Raw genomic sequence first — 17,406 nt, forward strand, 5'->3', positions numbered from 1 at the left:
AGGAGAGAATCAGGTCACCCTCAGCCACTTGGGCTCTGCTCAAGTCCAGGAAAGGAGGTGGTGGGGGCTACGAGTGGGGCACATCCTCCCTGGACCTCACTTACGGACTGGTCCTCCGCGGTCTCTGCATCTGGCTCTTCAGGCTGCAACTGCCGGCCAGACGCTGCAAAGGGAAAGGATGAGTCAGTGGAGGCTTGCAGGTGGGCAGAGCAGAGGGTGGAGCTGGGGGTAGGGGCCCAGGAGAGGCTGTATACCACAGAGGTGGTGTAACCCTGGACCCCGGGTCTGGGAGCACATGCAGGGGTCGGGGGAGGACACACAGCCCCTGAGCCAGGGAGGTTGTGAGATCAGGTGTGATGGCAGTGAGCCAGGACAGACAAAGTAGACGGCTTCACAGATTTAGTCAAAGAAAGTTACTAAACAAACACACAGATAAAACAATAACTACCACCCTGACGGGGAGAGTCAGGATCCAGAGTTACTATAATATACAAACTATAATGCCCAGCATTCAACAGAAAACTACATGACACGTAAAGAAACAAGCAAGTGTGATCCACACTGAGGAACAGAGCAGTTAATAGAAGCAATCTTCGAATGTCCACAGCTGTTGAATTTGGCACAGACTCCAAAGCAACATTCATAAATTTATTCAAAAAAGTGAAGGAGACCATGTTTAAAGAATTAATGAAAAATATGATGGCAATGGCCCAATGAAGAAAGAATGTCATAAAGAAACAGAAATTATATCAAGAAAAAAAAAAGCCAAATGGAAACTCTGAAGTTGAAAGTTTCCTAGAGGGGCTCAATAGCAGGGCTGAGATGCCAGTGGAAGGAAGCAAAAAACTTGTAGGTTAGGGGAATTCCCTGGTGGTCCAGTGGTTAGGACTCGGCACGTTCACTGCCAGGGCGCAGGTTCAATCCCTGGTTGGGGAACTAAGATCCCTCAAGACACACAGTGCGGCCAGAAAAAACAAAAAATGACCAAACAAAACAAAAAACTTGTAGATCGATAGAAATTAACCAATTTGAAGAAGAAGGGGAAAAGGATTGAAGGAAAATGAATAGAGCCTCAGAGATCTGTGAGATGACATTAAGAACACCAATATATGTGTAGTTGAAGTCTCAGAAGGAAACGAGAGAGAGAGAGAGAGAGAGAGAGAGAGGCAGAAAAAAATGTTTGAAAGAATAATGGCTAAAAACAATCTATGGATCTCAGAAGCTCAACAAACCCCAGTAGGATAAACACAAAGGGATCCAGACCTAGACAATCACATCAAAATGTTCAAGGGAAAGAGAAAATTTTGAAAGCAACGAGAGAGAAGTGGCCCATCACATTTACTAGTACAGCAATGCAATTACTAGTCAACACCACGGAAGCTAGAAAAAAGTGGAACAGTATATTCAAATTGCTGAAAGAAAAGCTTTGTTAACCATGAATTCCACATCTAGCAAACTGTCCTTCAAAAACAAAGGCAAAATAGGAACTTCCCTGGTGGCACAGTGGTTAAGAATCCGCCTGCCAGTGCAGGGGACATGGGTTCGAGCCCTGGCCCAGGAAGATCCCACATGCCACAGAGCAACTAAGCCCATGTGCCACAACTACTGAGCCTGCGCTCTAGAACCCATGAGCCAAAACTACTGAAGCCCGCGCGCCTAGTGCCCGTGCTCCACAGCAAGAGAAGCCACCGCAATGAGAAGCTCACGCACCACAATGAAGAGAGTAGCCCCCGCTCGCCGCAACTAGAGAAAGCCCGTGCGCAGCAATGAAGACCCAATGCAGCCAAAAATAAATAAATTAAATAAATAAATTTACTTTAAAAAAAGATGAAAAAGATGTGTAACTAGTAAGTCAGTAGTGGAAATAAAATGCAATACTAAAAATACACGTTGTTTTATACATATATATAATGTATATAAATAATTTACATTAATATATAAATTTAATATATAATTAATTATATATAACATATACATCTATATTAGTTTATAAATACAAAATTTATATTTATATATGTAATATATGTTATTAAGTAATTATATACCTGTGTATATATTTAATTAATTCTAAAACAAGACAAGGAACCGGGGGAAGAGGAGCAAAGGATGGATGGAATAAAATAGAAAGCAATTAGCAAGATAGTAGGATTTAAACCAGCCATTTTGACAATACATTAAATATAAAAGGACTTAAAATTCCAATCAAAAAGGTAGAGATTATCAGATTAAATTTAAAAAGCAAGACCTGACTACATGCTATCTAGGAGAAATGGACTATAAATAAAAAGAAGTTAAAAGAAAAGGAAATAAAAAATACAGGGGCTTCCCTGGTGGCGCAGTGGTTGAGAGTCCGCCTGCCGATGCAGGGGACACGGGCTCGTGCCCCGGTCCGGGAAGATCCCACGTGCCGCGGAGCGGCTGGGCCCGTGAGCCATGACTGCTGAGCCTGCGCGTCCGGAGCCTGTGCTCTGCAACGGGAGAGGCCACAGCAGTGAGAGGCCCGCGTACCGGTAAAAAAAAAAAAAAAAAAAAAAAAAAAAAATACATACAGTGCAAAAACCAATCATTTCATAATAATAAAGGGCACAATTTATAAAAAAAATAATAACAAACCTAAGTCTGTGTATACCTAGTAACAGAGGCTAAAAACACTGAAGTGAAAGCTGGCAAAAACGAAAGGACAAAAAAGACAAATCCACAATTACAGTAGAGATTGTAACATTCCTCTCAGTAATCGATAACCTTACAAAACAGAATAGGTAAGAACACTGATCCACCCATCAACCAATGAGGCCACAGCGGAGATCACTCCTCCTGACAAGAGCGTACACATTCGTCTTAAGTGCACATGGGACATTCACCAAGGTAGATCATAGGCTGGCTCATTTAAATGTCTCAGTAAATTTAAAATAATTAAGACCATTTCAAATCAGCTAGGTATTTTCTATGAGTCTCAACGGAATCCAGACGGTACAGTATAACCACAAATATCAGTGAAAACGAGTAGGAAGTCCAGAATGGTCCCACACTTTGTAAGATCAGTCAACTTTTGACAAAGCAGCCAAGTTATTTCAATAGAAAAATAATAGTCTTTTCAGCAATGGTGCTGGGACAAGTGGATATTTATTTGGGGAAAAAGTCCTAGACCCTTACAACATAGCACATGCAAAAATTAACTCAAAATGAATCATAGAGCTAAATGTAAAACTTAAAACTATAAAACTTATAGAAGAAAACAGAGGAGAAATTCTTCACCACCTTGGGGGAGGCAGTGTTTTCTTAGGCAGGATACAAAAGGTGTGAATCATAAAAGAAAATCTGATCAATCATATTTTATCATAATTAAATACTTCTAGTCTTGAAAGACATTCTTTAAAAAATGAAAAGGCAAATTCAATATATCCGACAAAGAACTTGCATCCAGAAGAATTTCTGCAAATCAATAGAAAAAGACAAAAAATTAAAAAACCTCAATTAAAAGCGGGCAAAAGATTTAAACAGACACTTCACAAAAGATGTACCAGTAAGCACGGAAAAGATGGTCAACTTCTTTAGTCGTCAGGGAAATGCAAATTATTAATAAAACCAATGGCACAAAACAAAGGTCCCGGAAACCAGACTCATACAGATATAGCGCTGTGAGAAAGTAATGATCTTTTCAGTCAGCAGTGTGGGGTCCACTGGAAATTCACAGGGAATAATATTTATATCCACCCCTAGGTCAGCCCCAGGAAGTATTAATTCCATGTGGATTGCAGACCCAAAGTTTAACGATACAGTTTCCAGAAGATAAACCAAAATGACACTGGGGATAGGGAAACAATTCTTAACCAGGACACGGACAGCACTAGCCTTAAAGGAAACAACTGATTAATTGTTAAAATTATTAAATTAGGGACTTCCCTGGTGGCACAGTGGTTAAGAATCCAATGCAGGGGACACGGGTTCAACCCCTGGTCGGGAAGTAAGATCCCACATGATGTGTAGCACCGCCAAAAAAAACAGTAGAACGAAAAGAACTTGGGAGTCTCTGTCCGATGAACTGCGTCCACAGACAGTGTGGGTGAATTTCACAAACTTAGTGCTGCAATACAGCTAGACATAAAGAGCTCAAACAGAACCCGCTGCATGCAGTTCACAGGTGCACTAGTGTTGGAAGTCCTTTGGGAGGGGGCAGACCCGCGGGGGAGAGGCCTCTGGTGAGGATAGGGGGTACTGGTTACACCAGTGTGTCCACTTCGGGAAAATGCATCCAGATACACACATATGATTTGTACCTTTCCCCAAAAATGTTTAAATTCTACATAAAATTGAAATGAGGAAATTATAAACTTTATGCCAATAAATCTGAAAATGTAGAGGATTTGGACATATTCCTAGAGAAATAGCGCTGCGAGCGCCACACGAGGAGAAACAGGCTACGGAAATAGTCCTGTGATGGTTCAACAACAAAAGCCCTTCCTTAAAACCGGTCCACAAGCACCTCCGGGCCCAGTGCCCCCGGAATTGTACTCAGTATTCCAGGAGAAGCAGCCCAGGATCTCACACAGGGTCTGGCCCTGGGCTCAGCCACACCGTCTGTGGCTGTGACTGCATTGCTGGTGAGGAGGGGACACGGGTGCCCACTCCCAACCCACCGCAGCCAGCAGGGCTCAGAGCCGGGAGGGAATCCCTGTCCCACAGGCCGGGCAGCCGGCATGGGCACCAGGCACGTCCCAGTCCCCATGGAACACACGGGGGAAGCCCAGTCCTGGCGGGAGTGCAGGTTTGGCTGCTACCCTCTGGCCAATTTGCTGTGTGACCCTGAGCAAGCCTGTCCCTTCTCTGAGCCTTGATTTCCCCATGGATGTCAGAGGGCTACTCTGCCCACCCAGAAGCCCAGAGGGACCGCAGGGAGTGGGAGGTGGGCGGAGAGGAGGTTGTGGAGGAGGCGGAGGGGCGGGGGGCGGGGGGTGGGGGTGGGGGGGAAACGCGGCGGGGAGGGGGGAGCGAGTCCCAGGCTGATTCAGGCCCCGCCCCCGGGAGCAGTGGAGATCAAAGCCTGTTCCCCACCGAACCCGCCGCCCTGCGCGGAAGCCAAGGGCAACGGCAGCTGACCCCACTCTCCGACCGCAGTTTCCCTTCCAGTTCCGCCGAGACCCTCACCCCCAGCCGCAAAGTGGGCGCGCTGTGGGTGAGCAACGAGGAATCTGAGGCTGGGGGAGGGGAAGCCACTGGCCCGAGGGGGCTCAGCCCGCGGGGCTGCGCGGGGACTAGACGCGGCGGGCGGAGTCCAGGGTGGCCGCGCTCCCACCCCGGCCATCCCGGGACCGGTCATTGCGGGGCTGCCTCTCTCGCCCTGTGACCGGCTGGGGGAGTCGGAGGGTCCCCACCGGCCTGGGCTCGGGGCTGGGGCAGCCGGCAGAGCGGCGGGGAGGTCTGCGGAGCTGCGCGGACGCGCCCAGAAAGGCAGCCCGGCCTCCCCTGAGCCCCACAGCCTTCTCTGAGTCACAGCAAGACGAGGCCCGGACCGCCCTCCGCGCGGGGCAGGCAGGCGTGTCCCTGGGGGCGAGGGCGGCGGTCCGCCCAGACCTGGGAAGGCTCTGGACCGCGGCTGCTGGAGGAGGGGACCCCGAGCGGCTGTGCGGTCGGGCCAGCCAGCGGGGCCTTGGGCCGGGCGCTGTGCGTCAGGGGCGGTGCGGTGGAAGGCCCCGAATTCGGGCGGGGACATCCGGGCCCTGAGAAGCCGTACCCCCAGATCCGCCCCAGGGCAGGGGTGAGGAAAGGTGTTAACAGCCGGGAACCTGGGGACGGGGGAGGCTCAGCCAGCCCTGCTCCAGCTGGACCACCGCCCCTGCCTCTGGGCCCCCACCCGGCCCAGTCCTGCCCTCACAGCCACCCGCTTGGGTGCAAGAGCCCTACACCCAAGGTAGGAACAGAAAGCGGGGCTCAGGGAGGCGGGGACAGGCCTCGCCCAAGGTCAGACCGCTGGGAAGATGCCCGGCTGTGGCTTTAAGCTCCGTGTCCCTCTGCACCCTTAGGACAGAGCCCCAGGCTGGCTGGAGCCTGGCCGAGATGCACAAACAGGAAGGAGGAAATCCTGCCTGCCACAGGGCAAGGCCGCCAGCAGCCCTGCCAGCCTCAGACATGCCCCTGGGGAGGGAAAAGGAGGCACTCAAGTACCCCCCAGAGCACTGACCTGACAGTCCCCATGTCCTGAGGGCCCCACCCCCTGAGTGCATGGGAGGTGTCCTAACAGCCTGCCTGGCCTGGCCTTGGCCCCACAGTTAGCCCAGACCCAGCAGTCGCCTCAAATAATGACTAATAAAATAAGGTCACCAAAGCCCCACTTTACAGAGAAGGATGTGGAGGTGACATGCTGGCACCTGGTACGTCGACAAATGCCCTTCCCCCCTTCCTCGAGGCTCAAGGCCCTGCTGTGGTCCCAGCACCCTGGTTGGGCTACGTGTCCATCCAGCCCCTCACCCTAACTCTTCCATGGCCTCAAACACTACCTACCGGGGGACTTGGGCGCGGGGGGTGGTTGGCACCACGTCAGCTGAAAAGCTTCGCTCCCGGGAATTGTCATATTCTGGGGTGGGACCTCCAGGAAGTGAGTCTACGGAGGGGGCAGAGCCGAGGAGATGTGCGATGCTGGCTGAGGGGGACCTGGTGGAGGGGGTGCAGAAAGGGGGCATTTGCCTGGATGACTTCCCCATACTCACCTTGCCCTTTGGGCCCCGGACTGAGTTGGGGCCTCTCCCGCCAGCCCCCAGCCAACTGGGGCTTCTTAGGGGGCCCAGAGCAGGGCCACTCGTGGGTGTGGCAGTTTTGCTTAAACAGAACCCAAGTTTGCATCCAAACTGGCCGCTGCCAGGGCCCAGCTCCAGCCTCCAGGTGGGGCCGGGCGTGGGCGCAAGTTGGCGTGTCACGAGGGCAGCGGTGGGGCTGGGGGACTGTGAGAGCGGTGGGGGGGAGAGCTGCGAGCGAAGGAGGGCCCTAGATAGTGGCCTGAGTGTCCAGCCTTGGGCGCGCATGTGTGTTCATGAACACGAGGGCGTCTGCGCACGGGGTGTTCGTGCTTGCGCTGGGTGTGTGTGTGAATGCACAGCCTCAGCTGAGGCCCCCGGCCGGCCCGGGGAGCCGAGGGAGAGTGGGAGCCCCGGATGTAGGCTCCCTCCTCGGGGGCTGCTGCCCTCGGGCTTGGAGGCTGGTGCCCACAGGGGCACACGGGACGCTCGGCCTCACCCCATCCTGGAACCCCACGAGGAAAGTGCCGGGCTCGGCTGACTTGTCATGAGACCGTCAGACTTTCTGAAGCAACACCCACAGGCAGCCGAGGGCCCGCCCCGCCTCCCCAGCACTTCTCAAGACAAGCCTGCTGCACAGGGGGGCATCCCAGGCTCCTGCTCTGCCTCCAAGGCTTCGGGAAGGCCTAGGAACCAGCCTCGGCCTGCCCGGGCCTGGGGGCCGGGACTCCTCACCCACCCCGCAGCCACTGCCACTGCGGCCGCAGCTGCAACCAGGTTTTCCCATCGCCCTCTCCGGCCTGTCAGTCTGCCTGGCCCGCCAATATCGGCAGCCTCCCCAGTCTGCACCGCTGCTGCCCGGGCCCCAGACCTTCGGAGCTGAGCTCCAGAGCAGGCTCTGCCCCGACCTCTGTCCTTTCCACATGCAGTTTCCTCCGCCATCTCACGGTCCAGCTTGGCCACCCTGTCATCATCTCTGGCCACTGCCTGGTCCCTGGTCCCTAGAACAGTCTCACAAACGTTCAGAGCCCGGCCCCAGGAGGTGAACGCTAGTGCTGGGCACAGGTGGGCAGAGGAAGGGAAGGTGAGTCCCGCCCAGTCTAGGGCGCAGTGGGGTCTCGAGGGCTGGGAGGGGCAGCAGGTGGGCCCGGCGCTTCTCCTCCTGCACCTGGAGACACCGAGACCTGAAGCAGGCCTGCCAGCCCACCACCTCCCCGGGCCCGGCAGCCGAAAGGAGCGTCCCCACCTCCTGTCCACCCCAACGGGACCAGCGGGCCCGAGTCTCTTTCTCTCTGGGCTGAAAGGCCAGCACCTAGATGCCCAGCATGGTGTGACCCTGTGACAGGGCAGCCCACCACCACGGGCCCCCCCCCCGCCCACCTGGCACCTGCAGGTAAGCGTGTCTGAAGCACCCTCCCGCCACCCCCCAGGGCTCCCAATGCACCAAACGGCCATCTTCTGAGGACCCCCTGCAGGCCACACGGTCCAGCCTTGGGGATCTGCCTGTCCTGGGACTGAAATGGCCATGCTGGTGCCCTTGGGCACCCTCCAACATCGGCTGGGGCTGAAGCAGGGCAGAGTCAGGGAGATGCCCGGCCCAGCTCTGACACCCCCCCACCCCTGTGCCCCCACCCTCCACCTGCTGGGTGGTGAGGTGATCAGGTGCCCCAGGGCTAAACCCAGGAAGGCAGGGGACAGGGGGCGCAGGGTGGGCACAGAAGACAGCGCAGCCACTTACCGAGCCCGGCGTCCTCCCAACTTGCCCAGAGGTGAAGGTCCCGGGTTTGCAGCTCCCACTCCTCGCCTCCACAGCCCCTCCCTCCCTCCACCGCCCCGCCCACAGGCCCCCTTCTCCGCGGTGCCAAGAGCCCGCCAAGCCCCCTTCGCCCTACCAGAGGGACTGGGCGGGTCCCCTTACAGGCCCCCACAGCTCGGCCAGGCCCCCGCCCCTCCCCCAGAGCGCCCCCCCAGGTCGAGCAGCTGACTGGGGGAGGAGACACCGCCCAGCTCGGGATGTGTGAGTCACTAACACCGCCCCGGTCCAGTCTAGTCCTGCTGTGTGGACGGACTCAGATGTCACACAGGACCGTTCCGGCAGGCTGTGCACAAGCCTGGGACAGAGGCTGAGCGCTGTCGGGCTGGGGGTACAGGGGAGGGGTGTGGAGGCGTAGCCCAAGGCGGGGACGGAGGCCCTTCCAGGAGGGACCCAGGATGGGCACAGGCTACTGCTCCCTCTGGAGCCTCAGTGCTGCACGGCCCCTCAGGCTCTGCTGAGACCACTGGCCAGGGCACAGCCAGCCCCTTCCACAGCCAAGGCCACAAAGGCCAGAGCGGGGCCAGACCAAGCCCACCCACGGCCTGGGCCAGTGGCCTTGGGGAAGGTGGCCTTGGCCACTGCCCCCCTGCCCATGCCCTTCGAGGGTGGGTCCCCGGAACCAGCAGTTTTAACCACCCCCTCCCCAGTCGTTGGATATAAGTGGCAGCTAAGGAACACGTGCCGAAGACCGCCCAACTCCCCCGCTCCCCAGGCCCCACCTGCCAGGCCTGCCCCCTCCTGTCACCTCACCCTTCTGCCCCCAGGACTCCCAGCCCCTGCCCTGGGGAACCCCTGAGGGGGGCGGGAGAACGCGGATTCTGGCTCCAAGGCCCCTCCCAGCTCCAGGAGCCCAGGCAGGCCCGGCAGGCCTATCTGCAGATCTGCTGCTGGTCCGGGGGCTGCCCCGCCCTGTGCCTCACAGCCCCGCGGGGTGGGGCCCAGCTGGCTGCGGGCACCTGCATCCCACAAGCAGGTCGGAGCAGGCCGGCACAGCTGAGGGGCCCAGGCTGGGGTTCAAGGGTGGCGATGGGTCAGCCCGAACCTGCACCTACACCCCCACCAGACACACCAGGCCTGCAACGGTGGCCGCAGAGCTGAGGGCTCCTTGCTGAGGGCAACAGGCACCGAAAGCAGCTGCCGGGAGGCCGGGCCCTCACCAGGACAGGGGAAGCCTGGAGCGACCTGAGGCGGGGTGACAGCAGGGGAAGGCCCCCGGCCGCTCGGAGGGCTCCCGGGTAGGCAGAGGGCTCCACCAGCTCGAGGCCAGTTCCCGGCACTGCTGGGGACACTGGGTGAGAGGCCTGAAGGAGGAAAAGCACCCAGGGCCCCCCCGGCCTGTCCCCCCTGAAAACCTAACGGTCATAAAAGACTCTAGTCACACTGAGACAGGAAACCGGCCAGGCCTGCTGGCCAGTGACCTCACCTACCCCACTGGCCCACACATTTCTCACCTGGGAATTCTTTGTTTACTGCTTGACACCCCACCAGCCTGTTACCGACACCCCCAAACGCCCTGCCCCCGCCCCCGGACAGGGCCGGGCCTGCTGACTCAGCTGGGAGGCGGGGGTAGACGCTGGCACGGAGCAGGGTCACCCCGCCTCGTCCCCTCTGAGCCTGGGCGCTCCATCACAATCAAGCCGTCCCCCATCCTCCTGAACCCTCTGCCACCTCCCCTGTGGCCACCCACCGGGCCCTGGACCATTGTGACAGCCTCAGCCAGGCTCCCACCTCCTGCGGCCAGACACTCCCCACCCACTGGCTGGAGGAGGCCTCAGCCACACTCTCCCCGACACCCTATGCTCTGACCCCGCCCCCCCACAAGCCCTCTCCAGACTCCAACGTCCACCCGCCCGGCTCAGACCCTGGACTCGCTCCCTCAGGCGGCCAGCGCCAGCAGCCCTTGCAGTGCTGTGCGGGGGCAGCTCCAGGGCGATGGGAAGTGGCTGGGAAGGGAAGGAGTCAGCTGCTGGCACGGGGCTCTGGGTCGGGACCACTGTGATCCGGTAGCGGTGAGAGTCAGGGGGCCACTCCTCACCCCGCCCCTGGGCTGGCGTCAGTCCCGCAGGGGTGTACCTGGCTCCCCAGCGGATAAGGGCTCTGGGTGAGGAGGCCCTGTCCACCCACCTTGGCTCCCGGGGACCCCACCTGCCGGGCCCCTGGCTCCAGGCAGGTGCTGGGCCAGCTGAAGGGACGCTGGCCGGGGCAGCTGCTGAGCTGCCACACCTCCAGGCCTGGATGCAGGCTGCCCAGCACGCGTCCGCCGACCCCCGCTGCACCGGCAGCCGTAGCTCAGAGCCGCCTGGACTCCGGGCCCTTGGAGTCACTGTGGGAAAGGGCGGGGCGGGGCGGGGCCAGGGGCAGCTGCTAGCGAATCAGCTGGCGAGGAGGTCGGGGCAAGCGTGGCATTCCCAGGGCATGTGTCACGGAGGAGCCCCAGGTGCTGCCGCCCAGGAGCAAGGCCTGCCGGGGCGGGGGGTGCGGGGGGAGCCGCCTGCAGGGGTCCTGCGTTCAGGCGCCTGGTGGGAGGCCACCCTCTTCCCGCCCGGAAGGGTCTGGCAGCGCTGGCAGCTCTTGGGAAACAAGGGCACCAGCCAGGGTCGGGGGAGGAGTAGGAGGGGCGGGGCACCCAGACCCCAGTATGGGCAGCCCACGGTCTGACCCCCACCCTGGGGTGGGCAGCCAGCCGGAGGCTTGAGCCCCAAACAAAGTAGCCTTGACCTGGCCCAGCGGGGCCTCACCTCCGGGGCCTCCTGCCCACGCAGACACAGGCACCTGGGTGGACCCTCCAGTGGACAACGGGGCTGAGCGAGCCTGTCACCGCACTGTTGTGACAGGGAGGCCCAAATAAGGACCCTCCCCCCAGGTTTCCTGGCCCGCTCCTTTCTGAGCCTCGGCCATCCTCTCGGCAATGGACACCCACATCCGGTGCTGTGTCTGGGCAGGAGCCCATCTTGGACCTTCCCGGGACTCCTGGCGGTTCAACCAGCTAAGAAGGTGGAAAGCCCGCCTCTGCTGGCGGCTGGTAGCCACAGCTCCGCCTACCGCTCCACCAGCAGCCCTGGGCGTGACGCGCCGGCGAGTCTCTACGGCCGAGCTCTCTGGGGAGGGGCCCAACGCCGCCCCTCACCCTCGGGTACACACACTGGGTCCTCCGGCTCCCCGCAGGGCAGGAACCAGGTGAGCAGTGGGCACGGTGGGACGCCATCTCCCACCCTGCCCTGGCCCCTCAGGCCTCCTGGGCCCAGCTCCATCTTTCCATTTTAGAAAGTGCTTCTGACTATTAAATATTTATCCCAGCGAGGTGGACCTTTAGCTCCCAGCCGCCTGTGCCTCCAAAAAAAGAAAAACAAAGGGAAACCTGGAGGAAGAGGCAAGGCGGGCAGGCAGGGCCTAGAGGCGCCCCTGAAGGCACCCGGTGTGACCAGACCCCGGCCAAAAGGGGCAGCTGCCCTTAGAATGGGGAGGGCGTTCAGGGGAGTGTGGCCAGCTGAGGCTCCCCGTCCACCCTCCCCACTCTCAGCCTCAGCTCCTCGATGCCCCCTCCTCCGCCCGACTGGGCCTTATCCCTTCCCATGGGACCTGCCCTGAAACCCTCTGAGGCTCCCTGGTGCCCTTGGAACATAGCCCTCCCGCCTAACAGCATGGTCCCTACACCTCTCCACCCTTAACCCCCACCCCCATCCCCAGACCCACCCTGTTAAGCTACTTGCTGCTCCCCGGTCAACATTCTCTCCAGGCCTCTTGCCCACGATGCCGCATCAGACAGCCCTTCCTCCTGGAAGCCCTCCCTGACTTCCCTGTGCACCGAGGTGGCACTGATGGCAGAAGCCCCACCTGTCTCACCTTTGATGAATGAACACTGGTGAATCCCTGCTCCCCAATGTGTGAACATCTAAGGCCCAGGGCCCCTGGGATGCACAGATGGATTGTGGGTGGACAGGCAACCCCACTTCACATTAGCCCTAGGTGTAGGGTCTGCCTCCTCCTGCCCCTGTCCAGGCAGAGGGCCAAGCTGGGGAAATCTGGGCTTTTCACCCCTGAAATGGGTGGCGGGGGCCCCCAGATGGCCCATGCCCCACCCCACCTCCCTGGGGTTCTCCTCACTGGCACCTCCACTTCCCCACCCCCAAGCAAAGCAGCCCCAGTCTGAACCTGAAACACAGCCTTTCAGCAAAGGCAGTCACAAGAGAAGATAGAGAGAGGGTTGGAGTCTGAAGGAGAGCAATCCAGGGGGCTTCCTGGAAGAGGCAGCTCCTGGCTGGGCCCAGGATGGAAGACTGGCCAGAGGGAGAGAAGGCCATGGCCTTCACAAGGGCAAGGCCATGATGAGCCCCAGGTGGAGCGGGCGCACAGTGGGAGGCAGGTGGTTTGGGGCACTGGACCCTCCTATCCACTCCTGGGCCCCACCCTGCTTCCTGAGGCTGGATCTAGGCTATCCAGAGTGTTTCTCCACAAAGAGAAGAAGTGGGGGTGCTGTCAGGAACACGTATGCTATCACCAGCGGTGGCTTTCAGAATCGTCCGCATTAAAGTGTCAGGAGGGTCGGTACTCCTGCCCAGGATGGCCTCTGAGGCCTCTTCTCTGTGCCCGGCCTTGTGGGCCCCCTGCCTGGTGGGGCAGGGCAGCATCAGAGCGTGTGGCATGGCTGCTCTGGCCCCTGTGGAGGCCAGAGAGGCTCCACTTTGGTTCAGGGCCCTGCCTCACTGCTCTGAAACTCAGTGTCCCTGTCTGCAAAATGGGGACACAGCCCTCTGCCAGTGTGGACAACCCAGGCAAAGCCACCAGTTTGGACTGCTCACTGGAGCCACCCCTTGGGCTCCCTGGCTACACAGCTCTACCTCTCTGCCCCGCCTGGGCCGTGAGCAGCCATGGTCACTCCTGTTCATAGATTCGAGATCCAGCCCATAGCCCAGAGTCCAGGCCTGTGCAGAGGCCACCGGCCCTGTTCAGAAGGGTGAGGCCACCACAGGGCATGCCCGACATTGCACTGCTTTCGGGAAAGGCCCCAGTGTTGCCGTGGCCCCCTGCCAGGGAGAGACCACCCAGATACGCCTCATGGTGTCATCTGCTCCTGGGGCTCTCTGACCCTTGTGGGGGCTTCTCAGGGTGGGTGTGGGAGGGGCCTCAGGCCAAGCCAGGGGATTGAAGGTGCAGGGCAGAGGCCCAGCCTGGGAGTTGGGGGCTCCCTATCAGTAGTCTAGCTGCCTAAGACCCAGCTCTGCCTTGGGAAGGAACCAGCTGCCCCTGGGATAGGAAAGGGGGGCCCATTCCAGGTGGAGGTCGCCTGGGAAGGCAGTAGTGGGGTGGGGGTGCGCGGGTGCTACTCAGACTGGCCAGGCACAGGGAGGCTAGGCGGATCCTGTGCTGGTGTGTTCCCAGCACAGCCACCAGGGGGCAGCCTCCGAATGCAGGCTGGACCAGACATGGCTCCCTCCCCCGGGCCCCTGTCTGGGGCACCGACAGGATGTGGGAGGGGTCTTCAGAGGGCCTGGAGGGACTGGTCTAGGAGGGCAGGTGTGGGCTGGGCGGAAACACGAGGGGCGGGGAGGGACGGGGAGGGCCTGCCCATCTCTGGCCTGCTAGGAGGGAATTGCAGCTGGAAAATGCCTGGACTGAATCCCCATGGCTCTTTATTAGGAATGCATGTTCCCTGGCCCCCTCAGAAGGATGGGGATAGCCTGGGAATCTGCATGTTGGACACAACCCCCCCAGGGCCAGGTCTCCTGCCAACGCCCATGAAAGCCACTGACCTTGTTCCCTAAGAGGGGATGGTTTTGCAGGCTGGACACAAGGAGGAACTGCCCCAGAGGCCAGAGAACCACATGTCAGAGTAAGAATGAGGGCCTCAGCTGGGGAGGTGCTCCCAGCACAGGCCTCTGCAAGGCAGGAGAGTGGATAAGATGGCCCGAGACCCTGCAGCTTGGGCGTCTCCAGGTGGCCAGTAAGTGAGGAGAAGGCCATTGTGGGATGCGAGGCAGAGCAACGGCCCCGAGTCCTTTGGGCCCCGCTCCTCTCCCTGTGACGCGGCAGATTCCCAGGGATGTGGGCCAGGCCCGCCACAGTCAGGAGGAGGGGGCTAGGGACCCATCATTCTCCCGTTGGCTGTCCAGGGAGAATCGGGGTGCCTTGGGTTCCCACCTGAGCAAGGGAGGCCGAAACAGGAGGTCAGCTGGGCTTCAGTGCTAACCAGATTAATGGGCAACAGGAGGGACCATGGGGGCTCCTGCTGCAGCTGAAGGGGAGCCCCACCCCCTCTGCATCAGCAGTGCCATCATCATCGATCTCCACTTTCCCCAGGGAGTGGGGTTCCGCCTGTGCTAATGCAGTGTGGCCCCAGCCCCCCTTGCTGGCAGCTGGCCAGGTGTCCTGGGTGTGGCCAGGCTGCGGCATTACTGACCCTGGGCTGGAAAGACTGTCCCTGCCCCACCCCACCCTGCCCTCCACGATGCTGAGACACCCAGACCCTGGAACCAGGCCCAGTGCAGGGACAGACAGATGACAGACAGAGCACCTGGTTCTCATTCTGCGGCCAGAGGTGCAGAGGGAGGGGTCCTGCCCCATGGGCAACCCCCACCTACCCTTGCTCAGAACTGGGGGACCCTGTGGCCTGAGCTCTGACCCCACTCAGGCCCCTCACCAAGCCCCAGACCTCAGCCACCACCTAGCCAGTGAGCCAGCACACAGCAGCCACATGCTGGACCCAGCCCAGCCCAGCCTAGCAGTCCTGGACCAAAGCCGACAAGCCTAACTCCTGGTCCAGCCAGACTGCTCTCCCCAAAAGCAGATCAGAGGGCAGTCCTGGCGGCAGGCGCCTGCCGACCCACGGCAGTCATGCCCCACTTACACGTGTGGCCCACCCCAGGCGGCTGCCTCTAGGGACAGCACACGTCCCAGAGGGCTACAGCAGGGGTACAGTTGACAGAGAGGGAGAGACAGACAGTGAGTTACAGAGAGAGAGGCGAGGAGTGACAGGGTGGTAGAGGCCAGTCAGCGACCCAGAGAAACAAAGTGAGCGGCAGGGATGGAGAGGGGTGGGAGGCCAAGGGACAGGGACAGGTAAAAGACGAGACGCAGGAGGAGGGAGGCACAGACCCGAGCAGCCCCCGAGGCGCAGAAACGCGCTCGAGACCGCGGGCCGGTCCCGGAGGCTCCCCCACCCTGGCCGGCGCCGCAGCCCACCCGCACCGCGCGCCCCAGGACCCGCCCGGCGCGCGCCCCGCGCGGAGCCCACCCGCCCCGAGGGGAGCGGGCTGCAGGCGGGGAGGAGGCGCACCGCTGCCGGGGGCTTCGGGCCAGGTGGGCAGCATCATGTGGAAGCAGTCGCACATCTTGGCGGCCGGGCGGTGCTGGCCGGCGGCGGCCCGTCGCGTCCAGTCGCAGATCCCGGCTCCGCCGCGCGGGCGGCCAGGGTGCGGGCGAGCGCAGCGCTCTGCCTCCGCTGCCCTGCGATGCCGCTGGCTGCAGGCCGCGGACTGCGGGCAGAGCCCGCTCCCCCAACCCCGCCGCCGCCAGGACCCCGCCCGGGCCACCCCAGCCCAGCCCGAGCCCAGCCACTGCGGAGCGAGCGCGGGCGGAGCCGGCGGCCTCATTCAGCCCATTGGCTGCTGTCCGCCAGGCCACGCCCCCTGGTGGCCACGCCACGCCCCTGTCCAGCCGGGAACCGGCTTGACCCAGGCCCCGCCCACTAAGGCCCAGCCTCTCAGTCCGGACCCCGCCAACGTCCCACCTCCAGTCCGATCACCGGCACAGGCTCCGCGGCAGGCCCGCCCCGCCACTAGATTGGCCCCGCCCCGCGCCCCAACAGAGTCCTGAGTGTTGACTTTGGACGCCTGCCCGGGGGGGTGGGGGGGGGGGGCCCGGGGGCGGTCCCCGGACGCCGCGCCAAGACTCCCGGACTTGACCCGCGCGCCGCAATCTTGCCTCCCAGTCCGGAGACAAGACATTTTAGTCACAAGCTGGGGAGCAGGGCACCCTGGGCGAGGGCGTAGGGGCAGCGGAGCCCAGGGAGGCCACGGCATGTGATCTGACTCCACTAGCCCGGCCCTGGGGGCTCCTGGTCTGAAGGTGTGCGCAGCGGGGTAGCATGGTGCCACGGTGGGGGTGGGTAGGGAGGGGTCCTGGAAGGCTCCGGGCAGACCGTCTAAGCTCGGACTTCAGGAGTAGGGAACAGTGTTCTGGACCGAAGCAAGGCAGTAGTGTGTGTGCAGAGGACAGACAGAGTAAGAGAGCCGAAGCTGGTTCACACCGCTGAAAGTTAGGCTCGGTGGGGTTGGGGGCAGGGGGCAGCAGGGCTGACTACCAGGTGGCTGGGGGATGTCCCTAGGGGCACAGTGCACACACAGCGCACACGGAGCACACACGGAGCACACTACTTATTCCTGGGCTCACTCAGGGATCCGCACAGCTGGCAGGGCCCAGGTGAGCCTGCCCAGCGGGACAACTCATGCCTGGCAGTTCCCGTTAGCTGGGCTGCAGCCGGGCGGCCTTCCAGCAAACGGTCAGACAGACACACACATCACTGCCGGGAAGAGGCCCTGGCAGCCTCCCGTCTCTTGAGCCCATGGCATGACGGGGCACAGCCCTGTCCTTTAGGTGGGGACATCGGGGCTTGGGTCTCACCCCTCCTGCCCTGGTGTCTTCTCTCAGGCCAGGCAGCATTGCCCTACTCGGTCCGGATGGGAATCAGTTACTTGTGGGCACAGGGAGAGAGCTGTATGTGTCCCTGGGTGTGTCTGGCGTCTGCTCGAGCCTGTCGGGGGTCTCAGCCTGCCTGTCCTCTGTGTGTGTGACTCTGGCCTTGTGGGCCTGGGAACAAGGGGCAGTCTGTGCCGTCAGCACAAGCTCTCTGTCCCCCTGCCCAAT

At 60.3% G+C, this 17,406-nt stretch overlaps 1 protein-coding gene across 2 annotated transcripts in view; it reads right to left on the reverse strand.

Moving 5' to 3' along the window:
- The window catches only part of AHNAK2 (AHNAK nucleoprotein 2), a 30,882-nt gene extending 14,896 nt beyond the window's left edge, over positions 1-15,986 (reverse strand). Inside the window, exons 1-2 of one of the 2 annotated variants that reach the window (XM_032623047.1) lie at positions 15,818-15,986; positions 105-163 (exon numbers count right to left, since the gene is read on the reverse strand). In XM_032623047.1, the coding sequence (XP_032478938.1) occupies positions 105-163; positions 15,818-15,872 (114 nt within the window). In that variant the 5' untranslated portion in view covers positions 15,873-15,986. Of the gene's footprint in view, positions 1-104; positions 164-10,668; positions 10,830-15,817 lie in introns of those variants that run through there. The other variant, XM_032623048.1, reaches the window with a different exon arrangement.
- Between the last annotated feature and the right edge of the window lie 1,420 nt (positions 15,987-17,406).

Source organism: Phocoena sinus, chromosome 2 (assembly GCF_008692025.1).
Source record: "Phocoena sinus isolate mPhoSin1 chromosome 2, mPhoSin1.pri, whole genome shotgun sequence".
Classification (NCBI taxonomy): domain Eukaryota; kingdom Metazoa; phylum Chordata; class Mammalia; order Artiodactyla; family Phocoenidae; genus Phocoena; species Phocoena sinus.